Below are 18529 nucleotides of genomic sequence, written 5' to 3'. Positions count from 1 at the left end.
ACTGACTCAGACGCCACCTGGTGGCCAACAGACCTCTCTAGTCCCTGCTCTGACTCCGAACACCCCCCAGGGTCTTCCTCAGCCTCCGGGGAAGTCCCATAGTGTTCATCGCTGTCAGATTCTACCAACAGCTCAGCCGGCCGCTGTCGGGCCACAACAGTATGTTAGAAGTATTTTGAATGCAATAGCATTTTTCTGACTAAATGTATAGGGTTACTGCCTCATTGTAATTATTTTACAATCATATCAGACTAAACTTAATGATACTAATACATAGCATTTGTGGTCTTACTTGAATGTAAGCAGTGGAACCATAATATATATTTACTTATTTGCTAGATTTATAACCTCAGAGCAATGTACAAAAAGGTCTCCCTTAATTTTATCCTTATAAGGACATCTATTTAATAAGATGGATTGAGAGAGGATGATTCGCCCATTTTCCCCTTTGGGCTATCCTGGCTAAGAATCTTTCCAGTCCTAGCCCCTTTAATTGCTATACCACACTGCCTAATTCGTGTTTTTAAATCCTTTTTGTTGCTTGTTATAATGTGGTCAGTTCTTCTCCATATCTGCAATTAGATCCTGAGATTCTTGTTTTAAGGTCTCCTAAGATTGCTGTTTAAGTGAAATGTTGCACAAACATGATTATCCTCGTTACCAAGTATTGCCTTCATTTGTAGTAATTTACTACAGCTTGTACTCAGTTTACACGATTTACCTGATACTTCACACTGCAGCAGTAATTCAGTCTGCTTTTCTTCCTATAAAACAGATCGGTGGGTGTTGCAGTTTAAATGTATTTTCACTACGGGACAATCAATTGTCTAGGATTCCACCAGAGATATCGCAGGCCACAGAGCTTCATGTCCTTGATGTAGCTGGAAACAGGCAAGTGTTTATATTTGCTCTAAATTCATTTTGTAATGGATTTGAACTGACAAATTTCTTAATGTTCTTACTATGGGAAAGGGCGGGTTGCGGGTCAGGGGTGAAATGCTACTGGTTCTGACAAGTTCATTAGAACCGGTAGCAAAAAATGCCAAGGTTCGCCCGAACCAGTAGTTAAAAAAAAAAAGCTGTAAAAAGTGGGGGGGGGAAAGGTTCCGTGACACTCAGATATGCCACGTGGTCATCGGAACCTCCCCCCGCCACTTTTTAAAGCATTTTTTTTAACTATATATTCTGGACTGGTAGTAAAAAAGTGACAATTAAGGGGGTAGAAAATAATCCTGCATCTAAAGAAATACAATGTTTGGTGCTAAACAGTGTGATATGTAAATGCCAAGTTCTTTCCTGGGCACACAGTTTTTTATTTATTCTGAACGATGTAGTACAACTGTATTTAACTTGGAACACCTGATACCTTACCGACTTTAGCATCACTATCAGTGGCGGGTTTCAAAAATTGTTGGAACCTACTCTGTGGGTGGTGGCCTCCTTTGTGGGAGTGGCTTGCCACCCATGTGACCGAATGGGAGTGGCTTGCCGCCCATGTGACCGGATATGAAATTATGAATTAGTACTTAGGTCGGTCCAAGTAGCTATTCAGAAACTCTGGCATTGAAGCATGCAAGTCTTAAAGCTGTCAAGTTACAAGATCCTTGCCAGTGGTGGGTTTCAAAAAATTTTTGGAACCTCTTCTGTAGGTGTGGCTTGCTTTCCGGGTCCACTGGTGGAACCTCTTCTAACCGGTTCGGTAGATTTGACGAACTGGTTCTACCGAATAGGGTAACTGGTAGGAACCTACCTCTGATCACTATGTAGCTAAATTTCTATGGCACTGCAAGGGGGAACCTCTATTGGGTATATTATAACATGGTTCCACCACAAAACCGCGCACGACTAAACCGTGTTGCTGACGTCATCAACAGGGCGACAACAGTGCGGAGACAGAAGCACGCTGTAAACCCTAAACCTAAAATTAACCCCTAAACCTAAACCTAACCCCCCTAAACCTAACCCTAAACCCAACCCTAAACCTAACCCTTAACCTAACCCTAAACCTAACCCTTAACCTAACCCTAACCCTTAACCTAACCCTAAACCTAACCCTAAACCTAACCCTAAACCTAACCCTAAACCTAACCCTAAACCTAACCCTAAACCTAACCCTAAACCTAACCCTAAACCTAACCCTTAACCTAACCCTAAACCTAACCCTAACCCTTAACCTAATCCTAACCCTTAACCTAACCCTAAAGCTAACCCTAAACCTAACCCTTACCTTAAGTTGAATCGGCTTGCTTTCAAAGCGCTATTTAAAGCGCCCTTCTTTCTCTGCGCTGGCAGTTGTCGCCCTGTTGATGACGTCAGCGACGCGGTTTAATCGGGCGCGGCTTAGTCGAGCGTGGTTTTGACGGGTCACGTTATAACATGGACCTTGAAATACTGTATGCTCTCTTTTCTTTCCAAAGGGCGATAGTGGGTTATTTTCTTTGTAGCCCAAGCACCAAATATGCTTCAAATGTCTTTAATGCTTTGCTTTGCTCTGTGTAGCTGGATAAGAAATCTTAAACCAATTCCTTGTTTTCTCTGCTAGGTTGATATATCTTCCCATGTCGCTGACTAGCTTGAAATTGAAAGCTCTGTGGTTGTCCGATAACCAGTCCCAGCCTTTGCTGACCTTCCAAACAGATACAGACCCTGAAATGGGAGAAAAAATCTTAACGTGTGTTTTGCTTCCTCAAATGCCTTCTGAGCCTAGTTGCCAAGGTAAGCTTTTTTTTTTTTGAGATCATGGGAAACAAAGATGGGTTTCAGCTGCATAAGGGAGGCGGGGGGGGGGGGATCGGTCCCTTTTGATAGCAAGCAGTGTGGACATATGCAAAACTTTTTAAACGTACAAATTCTGAAAGGTGCTAATGTTGTGGAAAACATTAGGTATGGTTACATAGCATTGAAGATGCCAACAAGTAAAGAGGAGGTTCCTTTTATTAAAGGAACAAAGGCCTCAGATCTCTCCTACTTCCCTTAAGCAAAATATTTTCTTCATTATATTCTTTGTTCTTGGCTTGTTAACATCAAACTGGTAAATCACTTGGTTTTGAAGAAATGAGATGTATAACCCCTAAACCCCTTTCCATTGCCCTACATTCCACATACAGGTGCTATTTTAATACTAGCAATACTACTACTACTACTACTACTACTACTACTACTACTACTACTACTACTACTACTAGAATACAGAATATAGGATTGTAAGGGACCTTGTAGGACTTCTAGTCCAACCTCTGCTCAAGTAGGAGAACCTATACCCGTGATGGCGAACCCATGACACGCGTGCCACGCACATCATGGGTTCGCCATTTGTTAGGACACACGAGGTGGTGCCCTGTCAGCTACAGTTGACTTCCAGCTGATTTTGGCCTTCTTTTCAGGCCATTTTTTGCCCTCCGGAGGCTTCCTTGAGCGCGAAAAACCAGCCCTACGGGCAAACCAGAAGTTCAGGAACGGCTCCAGAGGGTGAAAAACTGCCTATGGTCAAATTAGAAGTCTGTTCCTGAACTTCTGGTTTGCCCATAGGGCCGTTTTTTTGCCCTCCGGAGACTTCCTTGAGTGTGAAAAACCAGCCCTATGGGCAAACTGAAAGTTCAGGAATGGCTCTAGGGGGGCGAAACCAGCCCTACGATCAAACTGGAAGTCTGTTCCTGGAGTTCTGGTTTGCCCGTAGGGCTGGTTTTTCGCCCTTTGGAGGCTTCAGGGAAGCTCTTGAAGCCTCCGGAGGGCTTCCAGGGGGGTGGGGAGGCTGTTTTCACCCTCCCCAGGCTCCTAGAAAGCCTCTGGAGCCTGGGGAGGGTGAAAAAGGTGCCCACGGACAACCCCCTGCACTCCTGTCTTACGTTCCTTTCTTTGGCACGTGAGCCAAAAAAAAGTTAGCCATCACTGACCTTTGTGGACAAATGGCTGTCCAGTTATTCCACTGATTAATTGTTCTCAGTGTCAGGAAATTTCTGCTGAGTTCTAGTTGTGATTTCTCTTTAATGAGCAGCCACCCATTGCTTCTTGTCCTACCCCCAAGTGCTTTGGTGAATATGTTCTGTGTGACTGTCCCTCAAGTATTGGTACAGCTAACATGTCACCCCTAGTCCTTTCTTTGTTAGACATACCTAGTTCCCTCAATTGTTCATCATATGGTTTAGCCTCCACTTTTTAATGTTTCGGTGTTTAATATATATATATTAATTTAGGGGTAAATATGTGGTATACCCAAATATGGGAGGAAGCTTACTGCTTCCATTTTCTGTCTATCGGCTCGTCACAAGAGACCATCCAGACAGAAACCCAATATTTTTACTGTTGCCTGTGTTACATTTGTGTTGTATTTGTGCTGATAAATAAATAAAGGGAGACTAGTATAGATCTATTTCAAGCTATTTAGCTCTCATCAGCTAGCCATACCCTTACTGGGATTCGAACATATTAGGCAGATGTGGCTTAGTGGTTAACACATCTGGATGGTCTCTTGTAACGAGCCGATAGACAGAGAAAGGAAGCAGTAAACTTCCTCCCATATTTGGGCATACCAGGGGTTGTGACACTAAATACATACCTATTTCCCTGGCTCAGCTGATAAAGGAGGAGAACCTTTTGGCTTAGTGGTTAACACATCTGCCTAATATGTAATATAGCCCAGGTTCGAATCCCAGTAAGGGTATGGCTAGCTGATGAGAGCTAAATAGCTTGAAATAGATCTATACTAGTCTCCCTTTATTTATTTATCAGCACAAATACAACACAAACACACACACACACACACACACACACATGCCATTAACTCCCTATGAATCTGGATGGTTAATGAATTTTAACCATTTCCTACACTGAAAATATGCATAATATTGGAACAAAAGAAAACGGAGCTTCTTAACATGCAAATGTACTGACATGTTTTTTATTTCACTAAAAATAAGTTTCACAAAACGAAAGGTTACTAAACATGGAGAGTTTAGGCAATGAAAAATAATCTAACAGGCTTGGCACCTCAAGTGAATGTTGAATGTTATTTTCAAAGAGTTTTCAATACAAATCTTGGCATCCAAGCTTGAAATACACGGTGACATTAAACATCTGTGACATGCACATCTGCTGTCTCTCCTCGTCATAACAGATAACCTTCCCCGGTGCGGCGCATTGGAGAACTTGGTGAATGAAATGTCAGACGAAACGTGGAATGAAAAGGCGGTAAACAGAGTCAGTGCGATTCGCTTTTTAGATGATGAAAAAGATGAGGAAGACAACGAGATGGTGAGTTTTGTCAGGAGGCAGGCGCAAAATTATGGACGCTGGAATAGTAGGCGGATAATAGCCTTGGAATCATGTTCACAGCAGCAGTAGACTGCAAGGCATATAATTTGTGATCCCAATCTGTTTTTTGTTTTAAATCAAAGCCATTTTTGTTTTAAACACATGACTTTGTGCTAGTTTTCTTTTTGCTTCTTTGATGAAGAGGCGGACCCCGATTTTTCCTAAAGCGAAAAGAGAGGCGAGAATTCTTAGGAAAGGTGCAAAGTTTTGTGTTTTAGGCAATGACCTCTGGGCCATTGGTCCACTGGTCTATTGGCTACCATCACCACCACCATCCCATCCACCTCTCTCTGCTGTCCCTTCCATCGTCCCTCCTTCATTTCATAACTATTTGGCCCTGATGCCTGGAACCTTTGATCTACCAGGAAGAATTTGGTATCCTGTTCAAATGAAGGAGAGTGTGGCGGGGAGCGTCTGTCACTGTTCTTATGAGACCTCAGTTGAAACACACACAATGCACACTCACATTCAGAGTTGTTCTGAAGGAAGGTCAAATGTCAAGCAGCAGCCAATCATGCTTCCAAATTGTAATTGGGTGATAGAAGAATTTCTTTGGCATACAGATGTAAGATATTCTTGGGTCTAAACCAGTGGTGGGATTCAAATAGTTAACAACCGGTTCTCTGCCCTAATGTCCAGCTGGGTGGGCGTGGCTTGGTGGTCATGTGATTGGATGGGCGTGGCCACCTCAACGTCACTCACGTCGATGGGCGCTTCGCCTTAGCTGTTACAATGTAATAAGGGTTAACCGGAGAGGCAGTTTCTGTAAGCAGGGCAATAAAGATTAGGCTAGAAACAACACCAGAATGTTTCCTTCCTGCCTTCCTTACAGGATTAGCCCTGTAAAGTGGGAAAAAAATAAAATAAGATTTCTTCCAACAACCGGTTCTCCGAACTGCTTAGAAAGTTACCAACCGGTTCTCCTGAATAGGTGCGAACTGCTGAATCCCACCACTGGTCTAAAACCAAGCCAAAACTTTGGCTTAGCTTGTTTTGTGAGCCAGGCTTTATAGTTTATAAATTGTAATATATGTAGCTCGATAATAGGAATCCAATCAATGATTAAGAAAACAATTTAGCGTAATGTATAAACCAAGCTAACATCTGAAATGAAGTGTAGTATGAGCCTAAAATAAATTTCAATACACATAGGGAAAGAATGTTCCTGCTTTGAAAAATCCACCATATTTTCAGTTAAAGAGATATGATTTTAATTTTATAGTTGATTAAAGATCAAAAATTAGTCTACACACCCTGATTAATTAATGTTTGAAAAATTAAAAGTAAAACACGAAACAGAAACACAAACCAAACGAAACAACAAACATTTCAACCCTGAAACAATAAAAAAGGGGAAAAAAAGTTTTTCTGTTTTATATTTTATTTTTTATGATAAAAAATGATAAATAATAAAAAAGGAAAATTAATTGTTTAAAACAATTTACGCCTACTTCAGCCTTCACCCCCTAATCAATAAGGCTGATTAAAAATGTGCATTTTCATATAAATACTATCCTCTTATCAATCCGTGTTGCTAGAATTTATTAATTCAATTTCATTAAAACTTGCCAAAATTTTAAGTACCATATAGATTAACACCATGTTTAGAGTTTATTAGCAATATATTATTAACACTAAGCTGTATGGACCTTATGTGTACAGTAACACACAACTTACAATAACCTTTGTTGTTTGTATAATTATAGCAAGTGGTTGCTGAAATCACATAATAATTTCAGGGCAAATTTAACTAGCATTATAAAAAGACTATTAATGGTAGAAAGGATATTCCATAATGGGTGGTTTTCTTTTAAACATTGATAAAAACATAATATTTGCTACCATATAATGTTGTGGGTCACTGAAAATTATTTTGCATTCCAGTAGTCTCAGGGATATTAGAGCAATAGCAATAGCAATAGCAGTAGACTTATATACCGCTTCATAGGGCTTTCAGCCCTCTCTAAGCGGTTTACAGAGAGTCAGCATATTGCCCCCAACAATCTGGGTCCTCATTTTACCCACCTCGGAAGGATGGAAGGCTGAGTCAACCCTGAGCCGGTGAGATTTGAACCGCTGAACTGCTGATCTAGCAGTAGCCTGCAGTGCTGCATTTAACCACTGCGCCACCTTGGCTCTTAGAGTAATCTAAGGTTGTTTTCTTATCTTTTGGCTACATAATTACATTGGCTTACGATACAAGATATTACAGTATAATTCTTGTATGCTTGTAGATCTGACTATTCACATATGAGAATTTAAAACTACAGGCACTGACATTTCTGGTTTATTTCCCAGACTCCATGTTACAGAGATCTGAAGAGCAGATTTGTCTTGAAATATTGTACATAGCATCTTAAGTAGGGTTCACCGACAAATGCGCGCACAACAAAAGGGCACCGACAAAACCGCGGCGAGAAAACCATGATGTCGAAATCGCACCCACAACAGCGCGCCGACAAAAGCGTGCCTTCAACAAACAATGTGAAAACAACGTAATAACCCTAACCCTAACTCTAACCCTAAACCTAACCCTACCCTGACCCTAACCCTAACCCTAACCCTAACCCTAACCTTAACCCTAACCCTAACCCTAACCCTAACCCTAACCCTAACCCTAACCCTTACCTTAACCCTAATCACGCTTTTGTGGGCACGGTTTTGTCGGCGTGCCGTTGTGGACGCGATTTCGACGTCGCGGTTTTCTCGCCGCGGTTATGTCAGCACACTTTTGTCGTGCGCACATTTACCGAGTCACGCTTAAGTATATATCCACATCATTTATATGCACATCACTTCTTCAGATATAAATATCCTTGGCATAATTGCCAGATTAAGCATGAATAGAACTGAATAATCCTCTATAATTTCTGGAGATAAATCATACAGAGATCTCAGGTTATTGTTAAAAGATCCCAAATGAAATAATCAGAATATCAAATTGTGCTCCCTTCTGATGGCTAGTAATGCTTTACAATGGGATAACACGCTGTTTGAAGATGTTATTAAGAACCACAGTTTTTATTCTTCTCTTCATATACTTTCCTGGAGCATCAGATTCCTATATTACGGCATAAATCTCTTTTTTGAAACTTTTATATTTCAAATCACTTTTTTTGTGGCAGAATCTGTTGTTCAAGAAAAGAAGTTTTCTATTTCTTCTTGGTGAGACATGAATATTCTCTGGAAAACAGTAGAGGTGACTGTATGAAATCCATATGCTAGGAAAAAAGCTGTCATCTTTATAAAATACTTAAACTGGGAATAGTGGACTCCGTGATAGCAACCGATCAAGACATTTAATCTAAGAACAATTAAATTAATCTTAATCCCAATAACCAGTGGTGATAACCAATTAGTCCTGTGTATTTGTATGACAGGAAGTTCATGAACTTAGTAGATGAGAAAGCAGCACATCGGCTTTTTGCACACTAAGTTTGTGCAGCCCATCAGATTTGACATGGCAAAGGTCCTCTGAGCTGGCTTTGATATTTGTGTTGAATCTGTAGGCAACTCCTTAAACACCACCTGTCCTTTCCAGCTGCTTAAAGGAATTGCAGGCAGGTGTCCCACAAACACCTTCGCAGACTCCAAGGCCCCTTTTGCTGGATGTTTTCTCTGTAAAAAACATTCCTCCTTATTTCTCTCCCCAACTATTAACGGCGTGAAAATGGTGATTGCTTGTGTTTCTATTTCACAATACGCCCAACTAATAAACCTTTTAGCTGTTAAAAAACGTGAAAAGCCACTTTAATGAATAGAGAAATACAGTTTTAAGAAGGAGAACGCTGGGAAATCATTTACTCCCCTGTTTGTTTTTAGCGGACACTCCTAAGGCGAGCCACGCCACACCCTGGGGAATTAAAGAACATGAAAAAGACAGTGGAGAATTTACGGAATGATCTGAACGCTGCTAAAGGACTGGATTCAAACAAAAATGAGGTCAATAACGCCAATGACAGGGTGACCACTTCTGTGTAGAGCCTCACATCCTCCAAGTTGCTGCTCCCGTGTCTTCTCTCCACATTTACTGTTGCATCCTGGAAATGCCATCCATTCAACTCTCCTCATATGTCTTTGAACGGAGATCCAACTCATCTTGTCCATTTCTTGGGAAGGTGCTTCTCGGCGGAAGAAAAGCGCCTGACTTCATTCCAAGCATTTGAACGCAGCACAACTTCATTGAGCAAAGTTCTTTGCTGTCATGTCTCCCATTTGTCTTGTCAGTGACTTTTCCCCTGTTGTCATTTCCATAAAATGTTAAGCTGTTGGTTTCTGGTTTTTTTGGGGATAAGGGAAATACACTACTATAGAACCTTGTCAGTTTTCTACTAAGATACTCTCCTCAAATCCCTTCAGGGCTGAATTATTTATACGCCTGTTTGACTTATCACGAAAAGAACTAGTTCTATGGAGAAGTTATATTTTTAATCTCCTGGGCAGCTCAGATGATGTACATTTTATAATTTTGTATAGGAGTTTCGTAACAAAAAAACAAAAACAAATATGTTTTAAAAAGAATTTTTTTTAAAAAAGTAGATTTTGCTCTTTCTATTGGATTAATTCCAAAGATGTACATGATTGTCCTGTTGCATATGCCTTAATGCAGCCTAAAGCAAGCTAAACAGAAAATGTAATGAGATCAGTTTAAAACCAGGGTGCCTTTTTCAATGTGTTATCTTGCAAATAATTAACTTTTTACTCTTCTTTACAAAAGTTGATAAGGGCATATTCTTTCTACGGTTGTGATGATGCTAGATCCTCAAACTCTGTCTTCCTTATGATATGATTCATCAACAGTTATGAAAAAGTAATTTTGGCTGCCAAAGCGTTGCAGTCAGTAGAATTTCAATACCCACCTTTAACTATACCATCTGTAAACAAGTTTTAAAAAGTGAACAAAATACACAGCAACTAATGCCTATGTCGTGGAAACAAATGTTATCTGCTATACAGACATGCTATTCTCAAACATCTGAAGGTTTTATAGATACATAAGACCTAATAAATACCTTAAGAAACATAATGGCTCAATAACTCTCATTTTACTAGGAAAAAAAAATCTATTTTGTTGGAGGTTGATTCATTTGAGTTTCAATGAACCAAGTCCTATGTTATAAAGTTTATAATCATGGCTCAAAATTGTTTTGAAATGTAAGCAACCAGTTCCTAGGGAAGCTAGGAAATTGTTCCTTACATTTAACTGACTAGTTGCTGAGATTTTCAGGCTTAAATAGAATCAATGTTCTCTATAAAGTTATTTTCCATTTTCTAATAACTCGGAAAAAGAATGAATAAGTTGACAATTTAGTTTATGACTGTATTTTGGTTCATATCTTGGTTGTGACATGTGAACACTGGGTTACTATTGAATTACTGAATTCCCCCACCCCCCATCAAAAAAAAGGAAAAATCCATAAGCAACCCGAATGGCTTTTGTAAACCTTTTATGCAGTCCCCAATGCACTAGTTTTAATTTAGTTTAGTTTTATTATTATTTATAGGCCGCCCTTTTCCCTGAGGGGACTCAGGGCGGCTTACAAAATATAGGGAGGGGGGTACAAAACAGTAAACATAAAACGATACATAAGTAAAAATAGTACACAACATTCATTCATCATTCGGGTGGGGACAGATTACGATCTTTATCCCCAGGCCTGACGGGATAGCCAGGTCTTGAGGGCTGTGCGGAAGGTCTGGACGGTGGTGAGGGTACGAATCTCCACGGGGAGATCGTTCCAAAGGGTCGGAGCTACTACTGAAAAGGCTCTCCTCTGTGTGGTTGCCAGTCGACACTGACTGGCGGATGGCACTCGGAGGAGGCCTAATCTATGCGATCTAATAGGTCGCAAGGAGGTAATTGGCAGTAGACGGTCTCTCAAGTACGCAGATCCACTACCATGAAGGGCTTTATGGGTGGTAAGTAGCACCTTGAAGTGCACCCGGAGGTCAACAGGTAGCCAGCGCAGCTCGCGGAGGATAGGTGTTATGTGGGCGAAACTCTCGATAGTATACTTACGTAAGATTATAAAAGATGATCTAATTCTCAAACTCCTATTTAATAGGTGAATATTCATGAATATGTGAAGTGTATCTGGAAAGTGTGTGTGTGTAGCAATAGCAATAGCAGTTAGACTTATATACCGCTTCATAGAGCTTTCAGCCCTCTCTAAGCGGTTTACAGAGTCAGCATATCGCCCCCAACAACAATCCGGGTCCTCATTTTACCCACCTCGGAAGGATGGAAGGCTGAGTCAACCCTGAGCCGGTGAGATTTGAACAGCCGAACTGCCGAACTAGCAGTCAGCTGAAGTAGCCTGCAGTACAGCACTCTAACCACTGCGCCACCTGTGTGTATTTGAGTGTGTATGTATGCGAATGTAGTACTTGAGCGTAATTTTAATTTAGAGAAAATGAACAGAAAAATCTCAATAAATTTGGCTCCGGGTTTTTCCCTCCCCTCTTCTTTAATTTCCTCACTATAAAAGAAATACCATCAAATTGCCTAAGGGAAACCAAAAATGCATTTTTTTTTCTGTCTATAAAACATTGTGAGACCAGGAGGGATGAATTTAAAATATTTAGATGAATTAAAAATATACTCAACCAAGACAGCTATAAACAGGCCTGCATATGCTTAGTGCTCCATATGTTCTTGAGCAGAAGCGTCTCTTGATGTTTTAAAAGCTTGCTGCAAATACTTGCGACTTCCCTGTTAATACATATGAATCATATATAGCAGTTTTTTTCTTCATACTTTGCTGATTTTAATGAGACTGAAACCCATGAATGCAGAACTTTGAGTTGTGTGATCAGTTTTGTTCATTTGAATGGACTTCTGTGAGGTCATCCTCAGAAACACAAATTTAAATAAATGGTCCAGGCAGATAAAAGTAAATTGGGGCATCATTTAAAAGATTTTAAGAAAAGGACATAACTGGGCAAGAATCAAGTGGCCGGAAGAACGTCACTATAAACCAATTTCCATGTTGCACTTGGTTTGCTTATAACCACTACCTGATATCAGAAATTAGCTTCTCAACACTTGAAAGTAAGACAATGCAAGAAAAATAAATAAAGTAAATAAATAAAATAAAATAAAGTAAGACAATGCAAGAAAGTAAGACAACGTAAGAGCCGAGGTGGCGCAGTGGTTAGGGTGCAGTACTGCAGGCCACTTCAGCTGATTGCTAGTTCTGCAGTTCGGCGGTTCAAATCTCACCGGCTCAAGGTTGACTCAGCCTTCCATCCTTCCGAGGTGGGTGAAATGAGGACGCAGACTGTGGGGGCGATATGCTGACTCTGTAAACCGCTTAGAGAGGGCTGAAAGCCCTATGAAGCAGTATATAAGTCGAACTGCTATTGCTATTGCTAATGCACAGCAAGTTTATTCCCCATTCTTTTATCTCCTCACTTCCACCACCATTATGGCTAAATATCTATGGAGTGGTTCAGTCTTTCAGACAGTGGTGGGATTCAAATAATTTAACAACCGGTTCTCTGCCCTAATGATTTCTTCCAACAACCAGTTCACCAAACTGCTCATAAAAGTAATAACTGGTTCTCCCATAGTGGTGCGAACTGGCTGAATCCCACCACGGCTTTCAAGTTACGAGGTGCATCCTTGGGACACCATTATAGCTATTCCTCATTGTTCAGGAAAGGCATTTTGGAAGTTACAAGAAGGAGATAAAAACTTGCCTTCAGGGAACTTGTGCATAAAGTATAAATCGTGCTCATCAGGTTTGAAACATGTGAATTGCATCCCTGAAGAATCAGTAACATAAGTTTGCTATTTGATTCACCGAAAGGTTAATGAGTGATTAAATACGAACTTTTCTTTCTTGGGACGGATATATACAGGTAACTCTTCAATTTATGACCATAATTAGGAATGAAATCTTCATTGCTAATTGATGTAGTCATTAAGTGAATCACATCGTCATTAAGGAAATCCCAGGGGTTTTTTTCCCACTGACTTTTCTTGTTGGAACCCCCTGGGAAGATCACTAAGGAAGATTAAGTGGCTCTGGGATGCTGCAACCATAATGAATACAGGTAGTCAACATTGAGCCCATAATTTATGTTGCTAAGTGAGATAGTTGTTAAGTGAATTTTACCCCATTGTATGATCTTTGGCACAGTTGTTAAGGGATCACTGCAATTGTTAAGTTAGTAACATGTTCATTAAGTGATCACATTTTGCCACCTTCTGACAAACCTTGCTGGTTAGAAGGTCGCGAAAAGGATTCCATAACACACATTTTTTTGTGATTCAGGAGATCTAGATCAGACTTTCCAAAGTGGAGGTGCATCCTTTTGGAAACAACAGAGTTGACTTCGTTGCGTTGTTTTCATTGTTCATTGTGGTGCTTGGATCTGTAAGGGATATGTGTACAATAATATTACGCTAAAGGGAGACTTGATGGCAGAAAGTTTAGGGACCCCTGGTTTAGCAACCATATTTAAAAAAAAGAATTGTGCTAAGCCTTAAAAGTTTTTTTAAAAATTTTTTTTTGCTTACCTTTGGCTTAGTATAATACATAAATCGGGCAATACAAACTGTAGTTATGTCTGATATATAGACAGAGCCGAGGTGGCGCAGTGGTTAAATGCAGCACTGCAGGCTACTTCAGCTGACTGCAGTTCTGCAGTTCGGCTGTTCAAATCTCACCGGCTCAGGGTTGACTCAGCCTCCCATCCTTCCAAGGTGGGTGAAATGAGGACCCGGATTGTTGTTGGGGGCGATATGTGGACTCTGTAAACCGCTTAGAGAGGGCTGAAAGGCCTATGAAGCGGTATAGAAGTCTAACTGCTATTGCTATATTCAGATCGTAGCTCCCACTATTTTTTTTCCCAATATATTTTTATTATTTTTACATTTAAAACTATGCAGTCCCGCGAAGTCGGAGTGACTATACATTCACATTATATACAGCTAGTCACAACTATTGACAATTAGCTTACTAAATACATTATCTTCTTTCTGTCCAATCACAATATATACATTTTGTTCCGGTCTTGTCACCTTGTCTTATACCAGTCATAAAATCTATTCCAGACTTCAAAATATTCTGATTCCCCTTTATTTTCAAGTTCAAGAGGGAGCCTCTCTGCTTCTGCACAGGCCAACACTTTTCTGATTATATCTTGCTCTGATGGTGTATTTTCTTTTTTCCCAATATTGTGCATAAGTTATGCGCGCCGCAGTTAGTACATGAATCACTAGATAAAGTGTATCTTTCTTATACCCCTCTGGTTATTATACCTAGGAGAAGTAGCTCCCACTATTTTTGAAAGTACTAGGGTGTTATTATTTACTTGGTAAATTTATATTGCCACCCATCATAGACATCGGTGGTGGGTCCCTACTGGTTCAAATCGGTTTGGCCGAACTGGTAATGGTTTGGCAGCCTGGGTCACTGGAACTGGCAGCAACCCAGGCCTGCCACGCTCCTAAACTGGTTCTCCAGGCGACAGTGCCACCTTGTTTTCTTCTTCTGCGCATGCGCGGAGCAATTTTTATTGCACTGTACATGCGGGCATCAAGCGCGCACACAAACGAGGCACGCCCCTAAGCAAACTGGCAGGAGTGACTGCCAGAACCCACCCCTGATAGACACGGGTGTATGACCCTTGAGTTGTGTACAAACTTAAAACACAAAACAGTATAATACACATTTCCTGATAACCTTGCCCCTGGTTATGGATGGCCACACCCAGTGGCTTCATGTAGCTGAATCCAGGGGCACCTCACAATGTAGGGGCCAAGGATGTGACTTCTTGCTTCTGATTGACACTTCAGTGGAACCATGAAGGAAGGAGAACCGTGCTATCCATCCGCAATTCTCACAGCCACTCCAAAAGGTCATTCTTTAGTCAATTGTTCTGACCCTCCTCGTCCCACACCAAAGCACACCGAGCCAAAGATACTTTAAGGAATTTATTAGCAGACAGACAGGTCCTTGGCAGCAATCCAGCACAGACAAGCCTTGGCAGCAATCCAGCCTGCCAAGCTAGTTACAAAAGTTCTCCAACTTTTAGTCAGTGCGTTGACTCCTGCAAGGGGGTGTGTGTACAAGCATTCCTTTTATAGTCTGGAGAGGAGACTAATTACCATCAGCTGAGTGCAATTACCTCCTGTAACTGCGTAATTGTTCCCTACGCCTATCAGCTCTCCAGTGCCGGGCATCTTGGAACAACTCCCTTGGCTCCTCCCCACTAGTCCAAGGCTCAGGCACTTCCTGGTGGCCAACCAGCCTCTCTGCACCCTGCTCGGAGTCGGAACCCTGTCCAGGGTCCTCCACATCCTCCAGAGCCGACTCATAGGGCCCCTCGCTGTCGGAGTCTGGTGGCAGCTCCAACGGCTCCTGCTGGGCCACAACAGTCAATGGTACTGAAGTCCTCCATCAGGCAGTGGTGTATTAACCATTAAGCAGACTAAGCACATGCTTAGGGCACCAGGCCCAAAGGTGACACCACAAGGTGAGAAAGAAAGAAAAAACAATGAAGATTTGTACAAAGGAGGGGCACCAAGATTTGTCAGTGCTTAGGACACCAGTGAGTCTTAATCTGCCACTGCCATCAGGTCAAGTAGGGCAAGGATGGATGCATTACCCCCATGCTTCTCCTGCCAGAGGTCACCTAAAAGCATCACCGGTGCTGTTTTAGTCCCCCATCCAGGCCTGAAAACCAATTGAGAGAGTCCAGGATAACACGTTTCATTCATGACCCACTAAAAATGATGAATCGCTGCCTTTCTCAACGATACTTAGCAATAGCAATAGCAGTTAGACTTATATACCGCTTCCTAGGGCTTTCAGCCCTCTCTAAGCGGTTTACAGAGTCAGCATATCGCCCCCAACAACAATCTGGGTCCTCATTTTACCCACCTCGGAAGGATGGAAGGCTGAGTCAACCCTGAGCCGGTGAGATTTGAACCGCTGACCTGCTGATCTAGCAGTAGCCTGCAGTGTTGCATTTAACCACTGCGCCACCTTGGCTCTTAAACAGTTCCAGATGGCTGCAAAAGGTCTTCCTCTTTGCAACAGGTTTACTCATACTCTTAAATCAGGCGTGTCTAACCTGCAGTCCACAGGCTGCATGCCGCCCTGGACAGCTGGGAATGCGGTCCAACAGGACTGTAAACTTTTAAAACTTATTTACACCCACACCCACGTGTGCACACATCCCTCCACACACCCCTGAAAGGACTGAAAGCCCTGTGAAGCGGTATATAAGTCTAACTGCTATTGCTACTGCTATTGCTAACCTCCTGCTCAAGCAGGAGACCCTATAAATTCCAGATAATTGACTGTCCAGTTTTGTTCTTAAAAACCTCCGGTGACGGAGCGCTCACAACTTCTGAAGGAAAGCTGTTCCACTGCTTAATTGTTCTCACTGTTAGGAAATTTCTCTTTAGTTCTAGGTTGCTTCCCTCCTTGATTAGTTTCCATTGATTGCTTTTTGCCTTGCCTTCTGGTGCTTTAGAAAATAGGCTGACACCAGGGGTGGGTTCCTGCCAGTTCTAACCTCTTTTATAGAAGAGGTTCCACAAATCCACATGGCCGTTTAGAACCGGTTCCAGCTCCCTCCCCCCGCCCGTCCGCACCAGACTTGCCCCGCCCACCACTCATTGATTGGCTAGCTCACCAATTGCCCCGCCCGCCTCTAAGAGTCCTATCTAAACCTTAAAGTCTTAAAGCTGTCAAGTTTGACCATCCCTGGGTTTTTTTTTTCTAAAGGGTTAGGGGTGCAAGGGTCTTGTAACTTGACAGCTTTAAGCCTTGCACACTTCAATGCCAGAGTTCCTGAACCAACATGACTGGAGGAGGAATTCTGGGAGTTGAAGTCCACAGGTCTTAAAGCTGTCAAGTTTGAACACCCCTGGGGCTTTTTCCCCTAAAGGGTTAGGTGTGCGAGGGTCTTGTAACTTGACAGCTTTAAGACTTGCGGGCTTCAAATGCCAGAGTTTCTGAGCCAACATTTTGGTTGCTAAGCAAGATCGTTGTTAAGTGAGTTTCACCACTTTTTACAAGTTGGCTACGCCCTCCCAGTCACATGACTGCCAAGCCAGTCCCATTCGGTCACATGGCTGGCAAGCCACTCCCACCCAGTCACATGGCTGGCCAGCCACTCCCACAAAGCAGGCCACACCTACAGAAGACGTTCTAAAAATTTTGAAGCCCACCACTGGCTGACACCCTCATCTTTGTGGTAGTCCCTCAAATACTGGAATGCCGCTTTCATATCACACCTAGTCCTTCTTTTCATTAGACCAGACAAATCAATTCCTGCACCCAGTCTTCATATTTTTCAGCCTCCAGCCCTCTAATCTTCTTCGTTGCTGTTTTCTGCACTCTTTCCAGAGTCTCAACATCTTTTTATAATACAATGACCAAAACCGGATGCAAGCATGCAAAAATGTGGTTTTACTGAGGTTTTATAAAGTGGTGCTGATACATCATGTGATCTTGATTCGATGCTAAGGGCAACCTAGGATTGCATTGGCCTTTTTGTCTGTAAATAATGTATGGGAAATGCATACTTAAACCACTGTATGCATAAAATAATACAAAAAAAACTGGAAAAGAGCCAAGGTGGTGCAGTGGTTAAATGCAGCACTGCAGGCTACTGCTAGATCAGCAGGTCAGAGGTTCAAATCTCACCGGCTCAGGGTTGACTCAGCCTTCCATCCTTCCGAGGTGGGTAAAATGAGGACCCAGATTGTTGGGGGCAATATGCTGACTCTGTAAACCGCTTAGAGAGGGCTGAAAGGCCTATGAAGCGGTATATAAGTCTAACTGCTATTGCTATTGCTATAAAGTTGTAGAACTACAATCGAGACAGTCCCAGGCAGCTTAAAACATGGTGTGGAAAGCTGGGATCTATAATTGGGCATTAATCAATAGAACCACAACTTCACCAGCCCTGGACTGGATGAAGGAAGGAAGAACGAAGGTCATAATTCATAATTCATTTCTTTCCTTAGGCAGCTCTTTCAAAAGGGTTCCTTTATTTTGAGGAACTGAGGGAATGTCTGCCTTATTCTTCCTATTCTTCCTGCGCCGAGGTGGCGCAGTGGTTAGGGTGCAGTACTGCAGGCCACTTCAGCTGACTGCTATCTGCAGTTCGGCTGTTCAAATCTCACCGGCTCAAGGTTGACTCAGCCTTCCATCCTTCCGAGGTGGGTGAAATGAGGACCCAGACTGTGGGGGGC

The 18529-nt window shown here is 42.0% G+C and overlaps 1 protein-coding gene across 1 annotated transcript in view; it reads left to right on the top strand.

The window, feature by feature from the left end:
• Positions 1-10336, top strand: part of LRRC1 (leucine rich repeat containing 1) — a 113836-nt gene extending 103500 nt beyond the window's left edge. Inside the window, exons 11-14 of the mRNA XM_087718953.1 lie at positions 776-891; positions 2543-2715; positions 5114-5250; positions 9133-10336. Coding sequence (XP_087575079.1) covers positions 776-891; positions 2543-2715; positions 5114-5250; positions 9133-9291 — 585 coding nt within the window. The 3' untranslated portion in view covers positions 9292-10336. The remainder of the gene's footprint in view (positions 1-775; positions 892-2542; positions 2716-5113; positions 5251-9132) is intronic.
• The last annotated feature ends 8193 nt before the right edge of the window (positions 10337-18529 follow it).

This window comes from Thamnophis sirtalis, unplaced genomic scaffold, assembly GCF_051295495.1.
Source record: "Thamnophis sirtalis isolate CommonGarterSnake01/CBP01778 unplaced genomic scaffold, rThaSir2_p1.2 scaffold_6, whole genome shotgun sequence".
NCBI classification, from domain to species: Eukaryota; Metazoa; Chordata; class Lepidosauria; order Squamata; family Natricidae; genus Thamnophis; species Thamnophis sirtalis.
This window is presented reverse-complemented; position numbering and strand designations above follow the sequence as displayed.